This window comes from Atta cephalotes (genome assembly GCF_000143395.1).
Source record: "Atta cephalotes unplaced genomic scaffold scaffold00045, whole genome shotgun sequence".
NCBI lineage: Eukaryota > Metazoa > Arthropoda > Insecta > Hymenoptera > Formicidae > Atta > Atta cephalotes.
The window spans coordinates 645,399-671,735 of NW_012130109.1; the positions used below are offsets into that span (position 1 = coordinate 645,399).

General features: G+C 30.4%; 3 protein-coding genes across 3 annotated transcripts in view; 2 read left to right on the top strand and 1 right to left on the bottom strand.

Annotated features, from left to right (window-relative positions):
* The first annotated feature begins 8,659 nt into the window (after positions 1-8,659).
* LOC105622449 (protein ROP) lies at positions 8,660-15,389 on the top strand. The gene is made up of 11 exons (XM_012203867.1): positions 8,660-8,687; positions 11,497-11,793; positions 12,484-12,587; positions 13,407-13,555; positions 13,676-13,891; positions 13,967-14,065; positions 14,150-14,357; positions 14,441-14,689; positions 14,788-14,975; positions 15,073-15,227; positions 15,328-15,389. The coding sequence occupies exons 1-11, from the start codon at positions 8,660-8,662 to the stop codon at positions 15,387-15,389; spliced, it is 1,755 nt and encodes a 584-aa protein (XP_012059257.1).
* A 90-nt stretch (positions 15,390-15,479) lies between these two features.
* LOC105622480 (argininosuccinate synthase) lies at positions 15,480-19,843 on the top strand. Its single transcript, XM_012203898.1, is given in 16 exon segments — positions 15,480-15,494; positions 17,824-17,940; positions 17,991-18,059; positions 18,228-18,254; positions 18,256-18,322; positions 18,325-18,403; positions 18,405-18,463; positions 18,777-18,795; positions 18,797-18,868; positions 18,954-19,153; positions 19,156-19,209; positions 19,314-19,359; positions 19,361-19,393; positions 19,395-19,444; positions 19,552-19,656; positions 19,776-19,843. Coding segments are annotated over 16 exon segments (1,080 nt in total).
* Positions 19,844-24,681: 4,838 nt separating this feature from the next.
* LOC105622481 (bromodomain-containing protein 2-like) overlaps positions 24,682-26,337 on the bottom strand; it is a 33,385-nt gene continuing 31,729 nt past the window's right edge. The window contains exons 18-20 of the mRNA XM_012203899.1: positions 25,704-25,856; positions 25,294-25,602; positions 24,682-24,747 (exon numbers count right to left, since the gene is read on the bottom strand). Of these exons, the coding sequence (XP_012059289.1) occupies positions 24,682-24,747; positions 25,294-25,602; positions 25,704-25,856 (528 nt within the window). The remainder of the gene's footprint in view (positions 24,748-25,293; positions 25,603-25,703; positions 25,857-26,337) is intronic.

Genomic DNA, 26,337 nt, shown 5'->3' on the forward strand with positions numbered 1-26,337 from the left:
ATATATATATATATATATATATATATATATATATATATATATTAGGTTATAAAAACAAAAATATATCATAGGATACATTATCAAGTTTTAAGATTAAGATCAAGCGAGAAAAGGAGAACATAAAGTTTTAAATTTTAATTTCCTCTTCTTTTTTCAATTTTTTTACATTCGTGTAAAATTTCTGAAGAATTTTAAGATCATGACAAATTTACATCAATTTCATGATGTGGTCTGTACTGCGAAAAATGTATATAATAATGCATAATTTTTACACTTGTTCGTATAATTTTACATACTTTTCTGAACAATGTGTAGCTTTTTCCTGACCTCTGTATTTCCTAATAATCACGTTGCGCAAGTCTAAGTTACATCTACTCTACGAGTTTCAGAGGTCAACCTGCAAAAATGTCATGGGGTTTAACGGACACCAGGGCTCTCGTTCGGTATCGATAGTAAAAAGACAGACACGACACAGACGACTGGACTGAGGATTTTTCTTCGATCAGCTAAAGAATCGATAGGCACCGCGTTCGACGTGTCGGGCGGTCCGTAAAAATTGAAGTTTCTCGATTTTTATATAAGATCCATAGAAAAAGCAGGAGGTCGTTAAACCTAGCGATGTAAGAAATCCCGCCGAACTCACATGAGAGTCGCCACAGAAAGAAATTTCACCCTCTTGTTCTCCTTTTTTTCTTTCGCGGGCCTGGTACCATTGACGCGATAGTTTTGATGAAAAAGTGATGAAAGAGAGAAATGTGCAAAAAAAAAGAAAGAATAATCTATGCATAAAATCTCGCGAGAAATGCATATAAAAACGAAATGCATGTAAAAAAATTATCGCACAACATCCGACAATTCACCGTTATTTATTACATTTTTTTTACTGGATTGTGCAAGCCGTTATGAACAGACACGAGAGATGGAGAAAAAAAATCATTAAACGACAGTAAATTATACAATCGCATATATTTATTTGGAAGAATTAGCGACTGAGCTATAAAGTCTATTTACGACGACGAGGAGTAAAAAGAGAGAAGCACGACAATAAAATGTAGTTAATAAAGACTTCGCACGAATTGTCTTCAACATAAAATTTTTTTAATGCTCCACTTTTTTTCTTCACAGTGAAAGATAAAAAGCTTTCTAATTCTGCACTCTGCAATTTTCGTTTGTAAACTAAATATGTGAGTTCGACTGTTCAACATACAATGTATAATATATTTATATATAAAAGAGAGAGAAATATATTCTATTATATTATCTTTCTAAAAGATAGTACCATTTTTGCATGTGCAAACGCAAGCGTTACTGCTTGTGATAATTACATTTTATTTGAAATGCGTACACATAAAGATTTCCTTAAAATGTAAAATTTTGCATGGGCTTTATTCGATAACAAATTAAATTTTATCGAATTGATGTATGTAATGTCGCAGCTATCTGTGTACACATATACGATTGATAACATCAAATTCAATATCATATTTGTTTTACTCTCAGTATAATGATTTTCAGAACGGAGAATGTCAATGACCCAATGTAGTAAAAATAATTGAAATATATTTAAATTGTTCATTAGTGACGTAAGTTTAAGCGAAATTGTCCGGATAATAAAGAAAACAGAAACATAAAAGATTAAATTTTTTTTATCTAATTTTTTTCCTTAAAAAATGCATAAATATTTCAAATATTTAATTTGTAGAATTTATATCTATGTCATTATATATGACAATGTATGTCGAAGATTTCTGTATTACATCAATTTAATAATTAATTTAATTCGGAGATTAAGATTTAATTAATGTACAGTTAATGTTTATAAACCCCCAAAGCCCATTCAAATATAAAATGCATTGTATTTCTAATTTGCTTCATCTTCTCCATTATACAGTGATTTAATGCTTGCCATTATGCAACAAAGCGCATGCAGTTCGCATGATGCCAAAACCTGCGGATTCTCGTTACATTCGAGGGATTAAATTTAGACGACAATGCAAAATCTCTATACCGATGAGTGATTCTTCACCTTCCTCAAAATTTTATTTCCTGTTTAAATCGTATACATTCCAATTTCTAGATAACGCCGCACGGGGATGAAAAATTCCGCCACGCGATTTGCTCGAAGATATCGATAACATCACACGCTCTCAGTTGGATTATTCAAGAATATCCACATAAGAGTTGTGTTCGGAAACTTCATTCGAAATCCCGAGTATGTCATTTCCATATATCCTTCGCTATTAGATATTAAAGGAGCAATGGCAACTCAATACCTTGAATTAAATAATATTTTATTATTTGTAACTTCCATGTACATCAAAATGTAAATCCATTTTTGTGGTTAATTTCAAAGTAAACAATGCCCACATCAATGTAAGCACTTGGTAAATAACATCAACTAAATATGTGTCAAATTTAATATTACATTTCCTTCAGTTAAATTGTTCAAGTCCATTAAATTAAGGATATATCGAATAAGAATAGTATAAGACGACCTATAGAAAGAATATAATTAAAAATTGGATATAATTGGAATTATAAATTTAACAATATCGTTTTATATCTAATTATATAAAAACTAACTATATAAAAAACGATAAATAAAGACACAATGATTGGGAGACTCGGATGAAGTTTCCGAACGCAGCCTATAACAGATTTTTATTCAAGAGATTTATTCAAATAATGTCAGATTCTATTCGAGAAACAACAAATCATACTTTAACAGCAGAACTTGTTATCTGTCTGACATCTTATCTGAACACTGCGAACTGTTAATATTTCAAAATTTAAAGCACGAATCATTTTATTATTATCGGTCTTCAATAACCGGCAACCGTCTATCGCCATGCCATGCTACAAGATTGAATTTCGCTTGAAGTGGTCGCCGCTCCGATAATCGTCCTCTAACACTCGCTCACAACTCACGACATGTAAACATCAATCGCGTGCACTCACCACAAACATTGAGCCAGCCCTCGATGCGACAGGGATACTCCAGCTTCATCTTCGTCTCCCGTAAGTATGAAATCCAGGTCGCGGTGACGATCTCCTCCCTCGGCAGGTCAGGCACTGATCACCTCACTGAGGCACAAACCTCTCCTCCCTCGTCCGATCTATCACTAAAAAATAATACCGCCGAACGATATCGCTGCGGCACACATTCTTCCGCGATGCGATTACGCGTGATGAACACGCGGATCTTCTTCTTCACCTTCTCGTCACGCGTTCGCGGTGTTCACGAGGGTAACACGCGAGGGAGAGATGCGAACCGAACGTAACTCAAGTAGAGAGTCCCAAGGTGACTGTGAGAGAAACGCACCGTACGAGGGAAGTCCCGCGAACGTTCAACGTAGTGAAGATAGCGGAATAACACACTCACTTTGGACGAGGGGCGCGCGCGCGCGCAAAACGCGAAACACACGCGACGGCGAACGACTCCGGACTGAAGCAGCCGGCGCGGCACGGCTGGCTCCGATCCACTCCGATTCTCGCGTCGCGTCGCGGTCGCCGAGAGCCGAGAACCACCCGTCTGTCTCTCCCACCTTCTCATCCTCTCTTTCTCTCTCTCTCTCTCTCTCCCCCTCTCTTTCTCTCTCTCTCTCTCGCCCTTTCTCGCTCGTTCCCGTTTCGTTTCCCATATCCCACCCGCGCTGATTCCTCTCGCTCGCTCCTTTCGCTCTCGTTGTCAGGTGGCCGGCCTGTTCTCGTTGCTGCTTTGCGTCTATTCGCGCGCACGTCACGCGTAATCACCGTCGACCGGTGTCACTCGACAAATCGGCCACTTTGATCCCGACGCGTCTGTCGCTTCCATACCGGAGTTCAATACTCGCGGTCTGTTATGAAAATACACACGCGCAATCGGGGATTCTGCGAGTATCTATCGACTGTTACGCAGAATACGTAGCGTTGAAAATTGGCAACAAGATATAGTTATTGCGAACGACACTTTGCGCGACACTGGCGATATTAACCGGCAATACTTGAACGAACTGAACATTCTTTGATTGATCGTCTCTCGATACTCTGCACTAGTTACCGCTACGTTCAAGCGCAAAACTATAATGATGAATTGATGCTTGTTTTTAATATAGATTAACTTTAATCTTGTTTAACTTACTTTTTGTCTTTTTTTAGTTCTAAGAATTAGAAACGGATACAAAGTAAGTTAAATCGAGATTACAGTTAATTTATATGTAATAGAAATGTGTGGATATTATTCAATAACTGTAATTTATAACTTCGTTCCTTTTTTCTATTTATATAACTGTAATTTGACTTAGTTACATTCTTTTTTATAACTCTAATTTAATAATTACTTATACCACACAGTTATTTTATAACTTACTTTTCAATATATCAATATTTGGTGCTGATTAAAATGAAGTGTTTTTCGTGATTGAAATATATCCTTGATAATTATTTTGTAAATGTATATTAAGAATTAAGTTAGGATTCTTTTAATATTGAAATTGCGTGTATTGATTTCTTCTTAATATTGATCCTGTAATTTTAATTCCAAATATGTATATACATATATCAATTTATTACGAATAATATGTAGCATATAATTGTATGTTTAGTAAATAAATAAAATAATTTAGTAATGTTAGAAATATAAAATTTTTGTATTTAAAATAGCATGACTTTGAAGTAACTGTAACTACGTGTTATTTATTCCAGAATCGATAACTTATTGTAACTTGTTACTTTTTGAGAAAAAAATAATTCTGTAACTAATTACTTTTACAAAGAAACTTTTCCAACTCTCTGCCTTAATCTCGATTCAACTTACTCTTCAATTACATTAGTAGAAACAAACATAAATGATCTTATTTGAATATATTACAATCGATTAAGACTGAATAATAATACGAGATATTATTGATAAAGATTTTCTCGCTTACCATTATTCTAACAAATATCCCATTAAATACAAAGTAACAATAACATTACATCAATGTTACAATTTTCTGATTAACAAAAGATCTGTTTGCGTTTTTTCAATATCTTCGTATCATATTTCGTATTATATATTTCAATATCTTTTTTCTGTCTTTAATAATTTATCTCGTTTTGAATGAAAAGGATTTTAAGGATTTCAAACAGAGTAACAAATCTAATATAAATATATTATAACACATATGTTATATAATAGTTACTTTATAGGAAACAATAATATTGATATAATTATATTGTTATTTTGTATTTAGCGAGATACATATTATAAATATTATACATGAGTCTACCAAAGTTTCATTTTTAATCGAAACAGGCAATTTTAAATTCACGTGCATTCGTGCAGCTCGTAACATTCTGCGGCTACGTATTTAACTTCTAGCTAGAATCTCATAGCAAAAAACTTCACATAATTTTATAATTTAATATTAAATATTCATACATATGCATTATACATATCTACATTAATACTCATCAGAGCAGAGAGAATTTTTAAAAGAATCAAAAAGTAATATTTAAATCGTCTATCATGAACATCTGAGATATCTATTAAAGTCGTCGCGTGTTTGGTTCCGAATTAATATTTCGAGGGAGTGACAGTCGAAACTGGAGCAGGTCGCAATGCCACAAAAAGATTACCGCGATGAAATGATTCTTATCCACTTTATTCCATCTCACGTGATTTTAACGACCGTAATTCTCCAAACTTTGCGCATAATCTCCTCAATTTATTAGATCTCAATAGTTCAGCAGCAAAAATAGCTTTGCAACTGTTCACTGTTGTGAGATCTTTATACAATCGTTGCTTTCCATTTACACCGATTCTCAGATAATTCTCACTTGTGATGTCATAATTCAGTTGAATGCGCGTTCCTTTTGCATTCTAACAAGTGAAATTTAATTGAGTTTTTACCTACAATCTGCACAAGATTGAGACCGTATGCTGTAGTGACTCTCGTAAACTCACTTTAAAAGTGAAGTTACGAACTGTGTTGTCATGTGATAACTTTTTACTAAAGTAAGCAAATGATGACGTCTGAATATGAAATACTCAGTTCACTTCAGACTCAGTTTCACTTGCGTGTAAATGGGAAGCTAATATTGGTTTTTTTCTCTTAGTTCCTCACTGAATTTCAAATGTAATATAAATCAATCATATTAAAGAATCTTACAACAGTTGCAAAATTACTTTTTCTGCTAAATACAGCCAATCTTACTTCCGACTGAGACCCAGATAGCACGCTTGATCCATTTGAACTCGAAAAATATTCACCTTCTTAAATTTATTACGAATAGCGTATAATCTGTTTGAAATTCAAAAAGAATTTCTTTGCGATGATTGAGAAAGGACTCCATAAATATATCTTTTAACTTTTTATAAGCTTCATTAGAATAATACCATCTAAAGTTATTTCGATTTCATAGCGAACTCATAGATTAGAAAAAGTTATCCTTTGAATTTGAAAAAGAATTCACAATTGATAACATAAAAGTAAAATCTTTTAGAAATATTATTTATCACGAATACTTTTAAAACAGAAATGGAATGGAATTTATTTTATAAGTAAGTCGGAAATAAAAATAATTTCTTTTCGGATTTTTTGTATGAACAAAATGACATCAAAATAATAACTCCAAAAAGACTGTACTTTTAATTAATATAACGACATTTTAACGTATCGTGACTTGTTAGAGAATCTCATGCTTTTTATAATCATCGTTTTATTAATAAAGAATTGAATGATAAAAAAAGAATATATATATCATCATGTGACTTTTCAAAATATGTAATTTAAAAAAAAATCATATACTGATTTGGACAATCCGTTATGTGATTTATATGTTTTAATTACATGATTTCATCATGTAACATGATTTTTTTCAGTAAGATATCTTTTTCTCCTCAAAGTGAGAGGAAAAGAGAAAGAAAAGATGCGCGAAAAAGTTTGGCTGATCGGAACGGGATCGCTAATAATCAGGGTTGAATAAGTTTTTTTTTAACTAAATTAAGTTAAAGTTATAAAATTAATAAAATTAAGTTAAAAGTTGAAAGAATAAAGAATTAATAAAAGTTAAGTTAAGATTGAATTAACTTAAGTTTAAAAAAAATTAATTTTGAAAAAATTTTTATTTTTGAGATCAGAATGTCCTAATTTTTCTTAAAATGAGATTAAATAACACTTACAGATATAGATTATTGTAGGTAAATTTAATTTTATATTCACATGTAAGTTACTTATATATAATAAGAGTCAGTAATTAAGGCGTTTTTGTCAAAATCTTGCGAGAGAGAAGGGTATATGTTTTCATTATTTCTCTTTCTTTAACTTCTGAAATGACTATTTATGCATGTTTACGTCTACGTTATCGACTAAATATTTATTACAAAAACGCAACTCTGTTCTACAACAATTCTTCATTTAAAGTTTATTTCATATTTATGTTGCTAAAATATAATGTTTATTACCTAAAATCAGTATGATATATAAGCGGAAATTGAGAAAACCTAGCGAGTCAATAAAAACTGACTACCGTATAATGTAATTCTTATTATAGATCTCTCATAATATCATTGAATTTTTTCTAAATTAATTCTCTAATGTTTAAGACTTTATAGAAAAAAAATATTAGCATATTAAGAGATAGAAAAATTTTTAATTTAAAAAAAGTTAATAAACTAAAAGACTTTAAGAATAATTAAATTAAGTTAAAAATTAATGCACTTAAAATTAACTTAAAATTAAGTTGAGTTAAAAGTTATTAATTTTTAACTTAACTTAGTTAATTTTAAATTTCAACTTAACTAAGTTACTTTTAAACATTAATTTTTTTAACTTTTTTTAAGTTAAAAAATTTGTTTATCTCTTTTAATCTTTTTAAGATATTTTTAAATTTTAATTAAAATTTAAAAATATCTTTAAAAAATAATAAGATATAATAAGACTAAGGGCGCATATTCGTAATCTGTTCATATCTTAAGTAATTTCTTAAGATGCTAATACAGCCCTCTGATTGGTTTATGCCTTATGCCATAAGCCTTAGTCCGGATCTACAATAAGTGTTTTAAGTCATAAATCATAAGAAATTGACCAATTACAGTCAAATATTCTTCTCGCATTCGATTGTAATTGGTCAATTTCTTATGACTTAAGACTAATTAAAAAATAATCACTGATCTTGTATCTTCTCTATGCTGATTGTTTTTTTAAAGTTATATAACTTATATAATTCTATCGTTATGTGTTATATACTTATATCACATATGAATAAAAAATTAAAAATTTAATTTACTTAATAATATCTATATTGTAGTTATTTAATCTCATTTTAAGAAAAATTAGGACATTATGATCTAAAAAATAATTTTTTTTAAATTAACTTTTTTTTTAACTTAAGTTAATTCAATATTGACTTAACTTACGTTAATTTTTTATTCCTTCAACTTTTAATTTAACTTTATTAATTTTATAAAACCATTAACTTTAATTTTATTCAGTTAAAAAAACATTAACTTACTCAACCCTGCTAATAATAATGAGCAGTGGCGCGTCCTAATTGTAAGTTCTGAGTGCTCCTCGTGTGCGCAGGTGCCGATTGAAGCGAAACTCGGCCAACTTCGCGCCGCAACTCGGAGATTATCAGCGCATCGCGATTCGCGCGTCGCCATCTGGCGAACGAACCGATAGTTAGTTCTGTCAAAATGGCGCTCAAGGGACAAGTCGGTCAAAGTGAGTAACGTAAAAAAAGCGTTAATTTCGCGGGGCATAGGATTTATTTGTAAACATTATTGCGCGTCATCATCAAGCGACTCGCGCGGCGTCTCGATCGCATCGATCTCGCGTCAGCCGATCTCGCAATCACGTCAAGAGATCCGTTTTGATTGGGCGTACACACTCCCCCGATGATTTCATCGGGTGACTGGAACCGGAGACATTAGACGACGGAGAAATGTCAAACGCTGCTCCCGAGCGTGAACATCTTGCGAGAATTCTGACCTCGCGATCGGTGCACTATCGAGTTCAATTCTCGATGCTAAATATCGAAAAATATACCTTTTTACGATCATCTCACCTAAACACAAATCATTTCTGCGTGCTTGCGACGTCAAAAACTGAGCTTATTATCGGAATTGTTATCGGATTTAGTATCTGTACAATTGACGAATTGACGAATATCGAGGTGCAAATGTAAAGAATACGGACATTTTTGTGAAAAACCTTTACATTCTTACGACAATCATTGTTCGTAGACGCGCGATTATCTGATGTTGTAAAAGAATTGGAGGAAACGCTCGTTTCAATTATATTAAATTTAACTTGTGTTTAACTTATTAAAAATTTGGCAAAAATACCAAATATTCATTCAGCGATGATTCACTATCTGAGATTTTCGATCGTATTTTTACGGCGCACCTTCTTCGATAAAACTGTTGCTTTTTCATGAGCAGTTCATGTCGATTTCAAGATGTTATCAAAATGTGTGTAAATGAAACTATCTATTTAATTTGCTATTGCATTTCTACGTTTGTAAAATCAATATATTTGCAAATCACAGAATAATTTTACGTTATATACGCGTAGTTTTTAAAAGCGTGAAAATATTAAATGAATTAAATATTCCGTAAATATTAATACAAAATAAAGATTTTATATTATTTCAGTATAGAAACTTCCGTAAAGCAAAATTATTTGATTGTATTAGATATAATATAATACAGTATAATATTACTGACTTGAACTTTTTTTTTATCAAAAATATTTTAGAAATTAATTATCTGATTTTCATATAAATTTCTTAGAAGTGATCTGACTAAAAAGATCCTTTTGTTTTTTTTTTTTTATATATCGTTTATGATGTTGAAAATCGCAAAATTTTATCTTCTATACTAGAGATTAAGAAAGATCTTTTTACGTATCTTGTACACGTATAAATAATTCTTTTTACTTATGAGAATATAAAAAAAAACGGGGCTTGCGACTTCGTTGATACATGCCTGTACATAGTGACGTCATCTCTCTGTAAAGACGATCAATATACGTGTTGGAAAACGTCAAAGGATTTCTTAGTTCGTCAGCGTGGTTAATTATCAATCAATCATTGCGATCAACAGCTGTTAATGACTCGTGTGAAAAGTTAATAATGCTTGCTCATTTTCGTTGGAGTTACAATTAATTTCCCCTGATTTTTAATTTGTTTTCTTGAATAAAATAATATTATAAGAAAATTAAACTCGTATCTTTTACTTTTCAAACGTTAATAATCTGATTATATTATTTAAACTAGAGCTGGCAAAGTTTAAAGAATATAATTTTAGTATCTCACTAAAATCACCAAAATCAATTTTTTTTTATTTCCTACTCTCATTTTTGTTTTATGAAAAATTACTTTGATATTATTGGTAGAACTATTTATTTTATGTTCACAATTTTCGATATTTTTATATTCCTATATCGAATATAAAAGAAAAAAACTGAAATATTAGCGCAACCAAAAAGTCACTATCAGTTCTAGTATTAAACAAAAGATCTTAGATAGCAATTATCAAGTCAATTATTGCAATTAATGCCTCTAAAATCTCCAAAAGCTCAAAGAATTAAAAATTTCAAATAAGCAATAAAGGCCAATAAAATCAGCCTTGTTGAACAAGTTATTAGTGTAACAAATTCAGATTTATATATTATAATATATTTGAAATTCCAAACGTTTCGATTCTCATAAAATCATCCTCAGTAGATAATAGCAACTTACAATCATTCAATATTATAAACTTCTTTACAGTAATCTTGTCCTCACAGAATTAAAAAGTTAATGTAACAGTATATTATTCGAAAATTCCAATAGAAGAGTAGTAGTCATAGATGCAAACAGAATATTGTGTTAACATTTAGACTTGAATAACATGATCAACAAATGGAAGTTAACTGATTGAAATAATATATTTTTTTTTATTTAGTTATCGCCATTAATTTGCTATAACACAAACAAATTTTCTAGAAAATAAGTTTGAATATTTTAAATCATTACAGATATCAGTTTCGTATTAATTTTCCTTTTTTTTTGTATTTTTATTCTTTTTTTGTTAAAAAAATAATACTTATTGAGTTGTGTCGTTGAAGCAAATAAACGATACGTATTCGTTTGGTTCATATCATTTGTTTCATATATTCAATGAAACACGAATTAATATGTATATAGTGCGAGAAAAATGTAATTACTAAAATATTGATTTCTCTATTACCAAGTGTGATATAAAAAATACACTTTTGTAAATTGCAGCAAAGAATATTCTTTTATAACTTGCATTTTGTTAAAAAGAGATAAAATTGCTCATAAAATCTACTTATTAAAATTTTATGTGTTTGAAATTTTGCAAAATATAAAATTATAATTATAATTAATAGTTGTTTCAATTACTTAATTCTTATATTGTTGCCTGAGTTGAAGTAATTATCCTAGCCCCAGGTAGCGTTCAATATAAATTCGCAATTCTCTATGCGCGAATTTATCATCGGGATAATTAATTCTCTCATGTCGCAGAGATTATGAACGAGGTGATCAAGCAAAAGAAGAAGTCAACAGGTGGGGTAGAATGGCGAATCTTGGTAGTGGATCAACTTGCAATGAGAATGGTGTCCGCTTGCTGCAAGATGCACGATATCAGCGCTCAGGGTATCACCTTGGTGGAGGATATCAATAAGAAGCGCGAACCTCTGCCAACGATGGAAGCCATTTACCTCATTACACCTTGTAATTCATCGGTGCAGAAATTGATTGATGACTTCAGTAATCCGACAAGAACAACTTACAAAGTCGCCCATGTATACTTCACAGAAGGTATTTCCTATTTAAACCTATATTCTCTAAGGATATCCTCTTCCAAAAATGAATCCAAATTATCCAATATATTTTTTTTTCGAAAGACTGCGCAATTTCGTAGATTGTCTGTAAAAATAGAAAAATAGAAAAATAGAAAAAGCAAAAAGTAGAATGAAAATTAACTACTTCTCAGAAGTTTCGAAAAAAAATTCTTTTTAAATGAATTAGTATAGAATTATCTCGATCGTTTTTTTTTATCAATTTTATAATTTATTCATATAGTATGTATAGATTATTTAAATATAATTCAGTACGAATTAATATTTACTCAAATTTAAATTTATTATAACATGGTTTTAGTTATAAGCTTTAGTTATTAATTTATTAAATCATTTTTAATACTTGACTCTTAATTTTTAATATATTGAATGATGATACATATAATTAGACATCTTAAATATTTTGCTCAAGTTATTCGAAATTCGTTTCGAAATTAAACCTATTTATATATCCTACTGATTCCCACAACAGGTCTCCATGCGAAGGTATCCGATCATCTAAATTCACAACGATACGGGTTTAGTGATTCTCTCATAATATAAATTAATAAACTCACTGATGTTTTGAGAAGAAAGATCGTACAAAATTATCGGTTCGATTTCTTTTTAATTTCTCGTGTTTTGACATACTCAGTATATCTCTTTGCAGCATGCCCTGACGAGTTGTTCAAAGAATTGTGTCACTCGCTGGTAGCTAAGCACATAAAGACACTAAAAGAGATCAACATCGCTTTCATACCATATGAAGAGCAGGTAAAGCAACGAACACTATGGCAAAAAAAAATGTTTGACCGTTTCATCCTTCATGGTGGTGGACATACACACACGTACAGAGACACATATACAAAACGCTATAAAATAATTATTCCTTCACGCGTTCTATGTTCACTTCTCGGTCTTTAATCACGTAAATTTAATATTATCGCACGGATCTGGATGTAAATCGGGACGATATTGATAGCGTTATCCTCTCATCCGATCTGTCCAGTCCATCCTCTGAGCCTTTTACATTATTCATAAACAAGCACATACTAATAATCAGAATGCATTCATGCTTGCAATTGATGCCAGTATGCCCGGAGGAGCTGTTCAATGAAATCTGCAAGTCTCTTGCTGCTAAAAAGATCAAAACCCTCAAAGAGATCAACATCGCATTCTTGCCGTACGAATCGCAGGTGACGATTAAGCAGACGAAAATAATAGACGCTAGTTGTAGCTCTAGAGCGCGAAATTTGTCTTCAATCTTCGAACATTCACAAGCTTAGAGATTTCTCTGCTTTTTCCGGATCGTCAGTTTACTTTTAGATTGCAAAAGATTAGGCGATATAGACTTCTTGTTGAGGAAAGTCTTCTTCACACCACTTTTCCTTTTGACTCAAAATATCTGCATGTTGTACGTACATGCTTGTAGTGTGATCACTAATCGAATTATCCGTATAGCCCGATTTTGTTTTTTTTAAGTTACTAATTGGCATGCTTATTTATTTTGCTTCAAGTACAAAACTTTGTAATTAAATTTATTTTTTTTATCGTATTGAGAATATCGCAAAACTGAATCTGCTATTTTCTTAGGTCTTCTCACTGGACTCGCGTGAAACTTTCGCTTGCTTTTACAACCCCTCTTTCTTTAATCTGAGATCAGCCAATATGGAGCGTATTGCTGAACAAATTGCAACACTTTGCGCCACACTTGGAGAATATCCATCAGTTAGATATCGCAGGTAATTTCGATCTTAAATGTGATTTAATAACTTGTTAATTGCAATTTCTCCTCTTGTTGATAAAGAATAATTACACAATTTTTGATAGCATTAAATAAATGCTATTAATATGTATCATAGTGACTTCGACCGCAATGTTGAACTCGCTCAATTGGTGCAACAGAAACTAGATGCGTATAAAGCCGATGAACCAACAATGGGAGAAGGACCTGAGAAAGCTCGTTCTCAATTATTGATTTTAGATAGAGGATTTGATTGCGTCTCACCTTTACTACATGAACTTACACTGCAAGCTATGGCATATGATTTGCTAGACATTGATAATGATGTCTACAGGTAAGTAAATATATTTAACGCAACTATTTTGCACAAATTTAAAATAAAACTTTAATGTCATATAATATTAAATAGATTTGAGGCAACAGCGGGTCAAGAAAAAGAAGTATTGTTAGATGAAAATGATGATTTATGGGTTGAACTCAGACATCAACATATTGCCGTAGTCTCTCAGTATGTATAAATATAAGTTTTAATCTTTCCTCAAAAGATTAATAATTATAAAGAATATTGTAACAATAAAACGTTATTTTTCAGGAACGTCACTAAAAATTTGAAAAAGTTTACAGAATCAAAAAGAATGCCGCAGGGCGATAAGCAAAGTATGCGAGACTTGTCGCAAATGATCAAAAAGATGCCGCAATATCAAAAAGAATTGAGCAAATATGCTACACATTTACAATTAGCTGAAGATTGCATGAAACGTTATCAAGGAAATGTAGATAAACTTTGTAAAGTGGAGCAAGTGCGTAATATCATAATCACTATCCTATAATCCATTTAATAAGAGATATTTTTTAATTATAAATATTTTTAATCGTATTCTAGGACTTAGCCATGGGTACTGATGCAGAAGGCGAACGTATCAAAGATCATATGAGGAATATCACACCAATTTTACTTGATCAGACTGTAAATCATTTGGATAAATTACGCATTATAGCTTTATATGTCATCAGCAAAAACGGCATCACCGATGAAAATCTTAATCGTTTAGTTCACCATGCCCAAGTATCTGTTGATGATAAACAGACTATTGTCAATATGGCAAATCTCGGCATTAATGTTGTTGTAGATGTAAGTTAAAAGTTGCAAATCATATCTCATATTAAAAAATTTTAGAGTAGCATTTTAAATAATGATTTAATTATATTTTTTACAATGTTGTTTTACAGAGCAATCGTAAAAAGTTGTATACGGTACCACGCAAGGAAAGAATCACAGAGCAAACTTACCAAATGAGTCGTTGGACGCCAGTCATCAAGGACGTTATGGAGGATTCCATTGAGGATAAACTTGATTCTAAACATTTTCCGTTTCTTGCCGGCCGTGCAGCTAGTTCAGGATATCATGCACCAACCAGGTAATAATATTTTTACAGTAATAATATTTTTTCTTTATTCAAATCAATTTGTTTTTTATTAGATTTTTAAAAATATTAATAATTTGCAAACTTGTAGCGCACGATATGGACACTGGCACAAAGATAAAGGTCAACAGACCATCAAAAATGTTCCTCGTTTGATTGTTTTTATAGTTGGAGGTATGTGCTTCTCTGAAATACGATGTGCATATGAAGTTACAAACGCATTAAAAAATTGGGAAGTCATAATTGGTAAGAATTTTTTGTATCCAATGTCTATTTGAGATAAAAAATAATTTATAACCAAAGCACGATTGAAAATTTATCTACTATAAAATATTTATTTTTATAGGTTCATCCCATATAATTACACCAAAATCATTCCTGAATGATTTGAGTAAACTACACGTCTAAATAGTTGATATTTAACAAAAAGAGATAATATTCCTGAATTCTTAATTTGCCATTAGCTTCAATTCCATCAGTAATACCATTTATGAAGCCATGAATGATCTCGAGGTATAAAATTAGGTTATTTAACTAAATAACGAACACAGTCAATTCTCTTTAAGCGAAAGCATTTCGGGCAGACATTAAGCAAGTATCCCGTTGTCAGTTGAATAATAATGAAAGTATTCGTGTATTAATGAGAGCACGAAAAGTCTTGATCAGACCGAGTTATCAAGTGCCTGCGCGAATACATAATCAGAAATCGTATGAGACATTTTGGCAATATTGATATAAATCGCACGAAGCTGTATAATCCAGCCTTTCATTGGTATCGAATCTTTAAGTTATAGAAATATATTATTCTTTATCATTATTCTTTATTAAGAATAAAAAGGAATTTGTGAAGCTATATTTTCAGAAAAGGATCGTGATATTCCTGTACATTTCTTGTTATTTTTTTCCTCGTTAAAATTTACCATATTCAAATTGATACTTTGTGTGTAAATTGTTTTTGTTCTCAAGTACTTTTATTTTTAAAAAATTCTATTATAATAGAGAGATATTAAATCTATAAATGTCATGACACATTTAACTTAATTCTCTTTAAATGTATTATCGATGTAACAATGATATAAAGTTATTTATTCGACATTATTATTTCTTAAATCTCTAATTAATGGTATTGAATGTAAAATAAAATCGCTATATACAGACACTCGCTAGATGTATACAGCCTGACACTTATTCTTCCTTTGTTAACTTATTATCTATACTTTTATCGGTTTATGCACTCTTATGCACTCTTCAATTTATCAATTGCTAATTCAGATGCTATATTTAATGTAATTTATAAATATATAATATTCATATATGAAAAAATGTTCAGCTCTCTCTTTGACAAATTCGATTAGTATTGCTTTTGTTGAATATAATACAGGTACAACAATTATAATATACCAGTATATATTGCAAGATTTATCGCAATCATTGTTCTACAGTTGTGATAAAGAAACGCTTTCCAATCTTGCAAGAAACTTGCAGTTGTCAATGAATAATACTGGTAATAATTATTAATGTAATGTCAATAAATGTTGCGATCTACTAGCGGAGAGATTATTACAAAGTTAAACGATATTTATAAAGTATATCCTGTTATAATATATGTATATGTATGTATGTAGATTATAGATTGAGCAATGTTCTACTTATAAAGGCCTATGATGCGCTCTATTCTTGAGTCTTTTTTTAATTATCACTATGCCACATCTATGTCACATCTATCAATCGAACACAAAATTATAAGAAAATATGATAATAAATATGATAGAAAAAAATCTATTTAGATGATGTCTTATTTAGAAAAATCTTGATACATCGATAACATTACAGTTAATGAAGCCAAAGATTATCAAAGGCGATCGATATAATTCGCCAACATTAGCAAATATTATACACAGACTTGACATACATAATTATCCATATTGAATATAGACCAATATTTAGCGAATATGTGCAAAGTTCACATAAATATTAATCATTGTCTAGAGGCGCCTTAAAGGGGAACCCATTGTGATGGGTTCAAAAAATCGATTTTTTTCTTTTTTGCATTACTTGAAGTCTTAAAAATATGTCCTGAAGTCCTAAAATATTATATTAAAATTCGTAATGGAATTATAGCAAATATGTGATGAAGTAGCACACGTGGTTAGATGCAAACCAATCGGTTGTAAAATTTTAAATACGTTTTTCTCGAAACGTTTCTGTAATTGGACGCTCACATATCTCGGTCAATTTTTATCTGAATGACGAATTTTGGACAGAATGTTTACGACAAAATTGTCTTTTAGTTAAACGTACGAATTTTTCAATCGGATTATTAATTTTTGAAAAACAATAAAACAATAAAGTAACGAGTTTTTTCGCAAAATAACAAATCTTTTTTTTAAAACAGCACCATTTTGTCTAAAATTATTTTATCAAAAAATCAGTACGCTTAATTGAAACTACACTCATATAAAATAAAAAAAATATTTTATTTTAGAGCTCTCGTTCGAACGCCCGTGCACCCATGTTTTTCCAAATGAGATGCATCAATGAGCATTGAGGCTAGAAATATTAATATTATTTAATGAATTTTTTGTAATAACTTCGTAAATGTACGTACTTTGAATATATAAAGACAATAATTCATACAAACTATTAGTTTTCACAAAGAAATTCACAAATCTTTTTTTTGACCGTCACAGTGATGTTCGTCCTTAATCCGAGGATCAACAAAATTACTCCATTTAAAATGGAAACGCAACGAACTTTATTACTGAGTACCGTTATTATTATCAGCTGTTTTCTTCTCGTTAATTTAGTGTTTAAATTTCTGTCGAAAACAAGATTGTAAAAGATATTAGAGTTAAAAGGAAAAATAATTCTAACACATAACGGTGATTTAGATACCTCTTGCATATTGTTGTGATTGAAAGAAAAGGGATCAAGTTATGGTAAGAATTTTTGTAATTACGTAATTCCTTTTTAGAACAAATCGATTAGAAGAATTTACTGATTATTTAGGCAAACATCGGGCAAAAGGAAGACTTCGATGCAATTAGAGACAAGGTGCTCAAAATTGGTGCCGCCAAGGTAAAATAATATTTGACAATACGAAATGAGATAAAAATACCAGAAACTATACAATAAATTTCATTATTTGTTAAATGTATTTATAATAAAACAAAATGTTTTAATCTTTCATTGAAGAATTTACACGACAAATTCAATTAATTATTACAAGATAGTGATATTAAATAGATAGACGATATTAAAGAAGTGTTCATAAACTTCTTATATACGACGTGCCGAGGCTTGTGGTTAATTATTATATGAAGGATGATATCTTCTAGATATTTACTAGCACGACCATATATCAGACAAAGTTTAATAAAAGCCGTAAAAGCTGAGGATTCCAGTATCATCGCGCATTCCAGCTGGAAAAGGGAATGATCAAGTTCGCTTTGAATTGAACTGCTATAATTTATATCCTAAAATTACGATAAAATTACTTTAAATAGTTTAAATCGATTTCAAAAATTTTACGAACAATAAAAAACAAATGAAAAATATCTAGGAACTGAAAAATAAAAATAACAGAAGTTTTATTTATAGATTTTTTATTCTTGCAGAAGTGTATTCTTGTTTTACGAGTATAAAAATATAATGTTAAAACATACATACATGTATAAAATACAGTGTTAAAACATAATCGTGTCAAATTTTAAGCTAATTATACATAAAAAATTATCAAGATTTTAATTCCGTAGAGAAAAATCGAATTTTATAAATTTTAAGGAAGTTCTTAAGGAAAATCGGATTTGCTGGAAAGCATGACAAAATGGTATCCCAATCTTTGCAAAGGAACACTGATGGAGCACTGATGCTAAACTATATATTAGGTGTATAACACGAGTATGTTCTCGTTATATGAAGCATTGAAAGAAACATTAAAAGAATATTAATCTTATAATTTTAATTTATTAGTTATGAATTAAGAATATTAGAGGATCCTGCCGTTCCAGCGCCGAAAAGATTCTACAAAATGATCATTGATCCGATCTTGGATTCTATCTTGGAAGAAGAAATTGAAATTAGCTTTAAGAAAGGATACCTGATTAATGTAAAGAGTAATAAAAGATAGGAAAATATTCCTCTCGCAATAATTGAATATCTCAATGAGATCAGCGCGCATATGATATTGGACGGATAAACATTGTAGAAAATCGACATATTAGACTAAAATTATATTATTTATGAAGCTATTTATGAAATTTTTTAATGATACTTTTTATAAAATTTTTATGAAATGCATAAAATTGACTGTAACAATATTTGTCCAATTTCAGTCTCGAGACATTTACGAGTCGCCAGGTGTTAACATTTTAGAAGTAGCATTGAGACTTGGAAGTATTTACTTTGAATCGGGAGAGTCAAATCCTATTTGACAGATAAGATTTCAGATTACGTTTATAACAGCCTAGTTAGATATGTGGAGATGCAATATATAAAATTATAAAATACAAAAAATATATAACATAAAAACTGCAAGTCTCTAAACAAATTGGATTAAATTCTTAAAAAGTGTCTCGCAAAATTCTGAAATGCGATTTCGTATTGGAATGCATCCAACATTCGCAAAGGTACATAAACAGGCTGCACGTAAGGCTGTAGCTGTATAAGGGAAAGGGTACATTTGCGCGAGATTCTTAATTAGAACACAAAATTTATCGAGCAATTATATTGTGAACATGACTATTTTTTTAGTCTATAACTGATAAACGAATATCGTTTTTTTCTTTCTTACAGCGATCGCCAGATCGAGGTTTCGTTATATAATCAAACTCTCGATGAATGTATACGGAAATTACCGGTGAATGCCACTGATTTATTTGCACGCAACCTCTGAAACTAAAGGAGTTTTAATAAACAACACAATATCTGAATCAAGACTTTATTACGAATTTCATCAATAAAAGACGCACTGCAGTTAACTTCACGCTACTTTATTTGCCTTAACATCTACGCGTATTCTTCAGACATAATTCGACAATTAACTGAATGGTTTCTAAAAGGTTTGCAAGATATCGCAGCAAGAAAAGTAATCGTGTGACAAAATGTAATTAACTCTAGACAAAAACCATCTTTAGAAGTCCAATCGCTTTGCGGATCGCGCGCATGCAACAGTCATAGGAGGAAGGTGAGGTCTCACAATAAAACACTATCACTATATCGTTTTTGTTTCATTTTAGTTATTAATTAATTAAATCTTAAGATTACCTTAGCATATTCGTGAAGATTACAATATATCATATCTTTAGGGATATATTAATAGTATACACAGTGCGTGACCTTTTTTTTTCTGCATCTGCACTATTTCGGCATAGCAATTCAAAGAAAGAAACTACTGTCAAGTACGAAATCATGACAGTGTTTTTTTCTGATATATCTATATCTCGGCTAGCGATTTTCTGTAAATTCCTTATACTCGCGTTTCATTCCGCTCTGTTTTACATATATGTATTATGTAACATGCAAAATTACACACTAGGGAATAAGGTTCCTCATGCATATACAATTAATAATCTATAATAATAACTCTTGTATTCACATTTGCACGTTAACGTTAGTTCAAATATCGAAACCTGTTATTTCGTTCTGATAATTAATAACGTACAGATAATATATATGTATGTGTGTGTGTGTGTATGTGTGTGTGTGTGTGTATATGTGTGCATATGTGTGTGTGTGTGTGTGCATATGTGTGTGTGCATGTGTGCGTGCGTGCGTGCGTGCGCGCGCGCACGCGTGTATAGTGTAGATTGATGTTGTTAAATAAGTAGAGAAATTTATAATAGATACATATATGTATAAATCAAAATTGCAAATATATGTATAAAAAAAATTCAATAAAAAAATGTATTGTGCAATATTAATTACGTAACCTCTAAAGCGTTAATAAAAAAAAGAGAAAACTAAGGTTGTCAAAAAACTTGATACATCTCAAATTTTTTATATTTTACTAACATAGATTATGTTACAAGATTGGAAAAATTGAAACTCACTGTAGTATTTGACGAATCAGTTTTTAATTCGATTTATTTATAAAAAATTATATTTAACATAAATACGAAAGTAATTTTACGAGCTAGCGCCATCGATACAACGAAAAAAGGAAATATAGATACATGAACGCAATTAACGCTCAATTAACAATTGCTCTTTCTCTCACTCATTCTCTCTATCTCTCTTTCTCTCTCACTCACACACACACACACACACACACCACACACACACACACACACACACACACACACACACACACACACACACCTCTCTCTCTTTCTCTCCTTCCCTCCTTATTTAACAACATCAAGTAACTCTTTTACTTCAGCCATTTATTTTTCATTTCGTTATTATTTATGTACAACCAGTTTAAATGTTCGCTATCGTTAATCGTAGTAGTAAGTTTGCTAAAATTTGTGTTCTATTGGAGATGATGTGCGTTCGTGGGAACTTATATAAAAAATTACTTTTTGATACAGAGCTGAGTGATTTTGGTGTTACTTAGAAATATGGGTGGTGTATGTTTATATCCTAACTTATGCTGAGATCCTAATTGATTATATAATCTATATGTCGGCTTTCTTATAAATCTTATCACATACATAGACGTTTGTATTATTAGTACTTAATATTTTATACATAGATATTCTGTATTCCGAATGCTGCCAATTTCACCTTGTATGTACAATTACAAGCTACATATTATACAATCTTAATATCTATTACGTGCACTCCTCTTTCACACTTTCATTCTCCCTCCTAATTATCCCTTTCTTTCTATCATGCACTTATATCTTTTTTTTGTTTCTGTTTTAGTTATCACACATTGTCACGCAACAATATGCTCATTTGTGCTGACCGCACACATGAGAAATATGTAATAACAAAAAAGAAACAAAAATAACATTCATTTTTTTATAGGACATTATATCGAAATAATAGTAAACTGGTAATACAAACTATCAACAGAAACATTTTGCAACTTTATCGTTAAATTGAATGCATTGGTATTGTTAACATTTACTCAATAAGAAAATTATGAGTATAATTTTTAAAGATTTTTCAATAGCTTCTGCCAATAATTTATATTATTATTTTACTATCCTAAACATTATATCGTGAAAGTTATAATGTCCAAATTAAATCGTTAATAATTCCATTCGAATGGAAAATCTTTTTACATATATATAGACAACCGAAGTTTATGAAATGAAACAAAACGTAAATTTATTTGAATTTAAATCATTTCTTTGTAAAAATTTCTTTTTTAGTTTTTTTGCAAATTAAGCATGATACTAAATACCTTGCATGATATTAAATACCTTGCATATCATATGAAAAAAAAACACATATTTATCAATTTTTATACATCGCTAAATTGTTAATCTCGCACCGAACTACCTTATTAAGTGTATACATCAACAATAACATACTGATGACTAAATCATTGTACATACTAAATCGCGCGAATATTACTATCGCAGCGTGTAGATAGTATATTTTAAGAATTAGATCATAGATCCTTCTTAATTTTGATTAGATAAAAACTGCAAACAGGCGTTCGTATTACGCCCGAAGACACATCAAAACAAAAAATTACAGAAATATTCTAATATTGCTAGATGTTGATGATCAACGATCAATGAGAGCAAAATCGTTATTGATATGAAACAAACAACACCCAAGAATAAATAGCATGTATCTGCCCAAAGATCGTTTTTATTTTTCTGACGAGCTCCCCTTTATCTCCAATATATAAATGAAAATAAGATTGTGAATGGTGGCATGAACATTCGAAATTGGCATTTCCATCAATAGTATAATATTCTAGTATTCTTTTCAATTCTTCATCATGTTATTTCAATCTTTCACTTGATCTGTAATAGAGAGCTCGAGGAAATGACGTTTATCAAAGAAAAAATTCTGAATTTATCAAAAAAGATCTTTTCCTACCTCACTTTATTCTTCTCCGTTCAATTAAATCCCGGCCATTAAATCATCATATTTTTTTTTAATAGTATAAAAATCATGATTTTGCTTAAAACCTCGAAGTTTTTAATTAATTGTGCCAACATAACGATTGCTCATTGCCGATAAGTATCGCCATATATACAATAAAGACTATACAAGTTTATGGTTCCTAAAAAAATAAAATTGTAGTTACACAAATAATTTATATATAATAATAGTACTATTTTTATTTTATACTTGGTATATCATTAATGCCGTTACGGTCGTAACGTGTAATCTAAATACTTTTAAGAAATTAATTAATGATAATAATAATAACCATACACAATGAAAATTTGTTTTAATCACTTTTTTGTACTTTTCTGGCGAATTAAATTTAAAAAATTTTTTTAGTTAGAATTTATTTTCGATTTGCATACCATGTTCGGGCAGCTCCATTAACTGGACCATACCCAAAATGTTCAACATATTTCATCTACTCGTTCATGATATGTCGAGTAGATTTTAAAACAAAATTACACGAAAAAATTTATCCGAAATTTCCCAAAAAAATTTTTATATTTTAATAATTTTTCTATATCATGAAATATCCTAGTAATCGAATAAATATAATTCTTTTCTAACATGTTCTTCCCTAATACGTACAACATCACGATTTTTTTTCCCATGAGCCTAAAGTATACCGAGACTTAGGTACATAATCTGATCTAATAGTTGGTAGGATCAAAACTACTTCAATTCTAGAATCATCTTATCGTTACTCGTAATAATTGACGACATTGTTCTAAAGTGAGTTAATGAATAACTTTGAATCGACCAGCTGGCTCGTAATAATTCTTGAATCAATCGTTAGTATACGCTGTTAATATTCTGATCGATCAGTTGATCAATTGAAGTCACAAGTGGACAGCCGTGATGATCATTATTAAATTCACCAAGTTCTTAGAGATGTTCGTATTATTTTACATATTTCTATCATTTACATATACGCCTAGCTATATATATTTCTGTGTTTACAGAGCGTATATGAATAATCAAGAAAGAAATTTGCAAGGGCATCATTAATGATAGTTAATAATTACATGTATTATTGGCAGAAACGTTTGTATACGTAATCCTACCAACGATTAATGACTCAATGTGGAAAAATACAAAACTTAACTAAATGTACACGATTTTTTTACTTTTCTTCAAGCCGACATTCGTATCTACGCACGCATTCGGTTATCACATGCAAACGTCTCTTATTTTCATATGTTGTTTTCAAATTTACATAAAGTACAAACTTATGAAAACCGGAAAAATGTAACACAATATCAGTGTAGCATTTTCGAAGTATCATATAAGTATTTATCTAATTACATAGTCGCACTTAAGTGTCTGTCGTTCTAGAGACAATACAGTTTGTCCCAGTTTTTTAATAAAAACTGTTTGAATCTTCTGATCAAATGGGCTTTGTTGAAATGTTCCAACCGTACCACTCAACTATACCATTTTGTAACTAGCACACGATTTATACCGCCATCGTTATTATTTATCTGATTTCATTGTCTGCGTTGTTTTTGTTTATATTGATTGACGTTACATTTAAAGATTTCTATAACATCGCTCAATACTAAACATACGTCCGAGTTCTGCAAAGTTTTTGTGGGTTTATTATAAACAGGATATAGTAACATTATAAAGATTCCTCAAACGCAGCCATCAAATCGCTCTGCATGTTCATGTCAATTTGGCTAGCCATCTGAAAAGATAAATATAACTATTCTTCGCAAATCCCTTTATTATGGGCATCAAAAGTAATATTTTCATGTATCCCTATATAAATCTTAAACAATCAAATTTACTTTAAGTTATATAGCAAGTTGTAAAATGTATAAATTAATCAAATTGTAATAATTAATAAAATTAATGTCATGTTATATAAATTTTATTTTTATTATATTTCATTTAATAATTATATTCTGTTTGTTTTTATAATAATATTGTCAGCTTTGTCTAGCATTTGTATGTAATAATAATTAAAATTCAAAATAGTATATATTATAAAAGTATATTAACTGATTATTTTTATAAAGATATCTATCAAATTATATTCAGATCATACAAAAAACAATTCGTTTTACATGCGATTATATAAAATTAGATTTTCATAAAGTCACACAAATTCCTAATATTGTTCATTTTGATTTAATGATTACTTCTATATATTAAATTTTTTTCTATTATTTTTTTCTTGAAAAATTACAACAGATAGAAATTTCATCATCCAAAAATATTAAGTACTTACCGCTTCTCGTCGTCGGCGCTCTTGCTCCCGTTGCCTTAGACGTTCCCTTTCTGCAGCGGACTTGTCCTGACTGGACGAATGACTCGGACTACTGCTATCTGTATCAGTAACAGCTTTTACTTCTTCTGTTCTTGTCGTGGCAGTCATAACATTGCCTTGCTGATCTCCAATATTTTTCCTAACTTTATCCAGAGCATCCTCTTCCTCTCGTTCCCGTCTTCTTTCATTCTCCTGTCGCAATAATCTCTCTCGTTCCGCTTGTTCCTTCTGTTGTCTGCGCATTTCTTGTTGCTCTAATAAGGCTCTTTGCTGTTTTACAAATATTAATATGAAAATATTATTATATTAGCTGTAAAAATATGACGTATAGTTATTTTGTAAAAAAATTTTGTAAAGTTATTGGAACTAACCCTATCCTGCTTTTCTTTAGCTTGCTTCTTAAATGCCTGGAATGAGTCTCGCGCTGCGCTCTTCATACTACTACCTGCAGCTGCTGATTGAGGACTCGAAGCTTGCGCCAAGGAAGACCAAGATGATGCATTCTTTACATTCTGTTCTACAGTCTATATAAAAAAAAAACAAAAACAAAACTTGAGAAATAAAATCGAATTACATCAAAGATTAAAATTAAAAGTAGAACAATTATAATGTCCGTTCGTTGTCTGTTTTCCCATCTTTTTTATTTTCTTGCATCGACTGCGCAAAGTCCTCACTCTCAAAAGACTAAAAGTTAGTTTCGTTACCATTACCGATCTTTCTCAAAACAAATATAAATATTTTTTCGATCGATTGGAAAAGTTATAGTTTTCAATAAATACAATAAAGGTCTCCGTGCTAACAAATCTACTTATCTTGTGTACCTTTTGTCTAACTTCTTATGTATACAAAATAAAAGTACAAACGTACATATGCCGGAATCTGAACAAAGAGCGAATCCGCAAATATCATTTATACGGATTATGATAATGCAATCGCCACAATATAAAAAAATATACGTGCAATATAAAGCAAACATGTATAAAAAATAATATATTTAAAAAATTA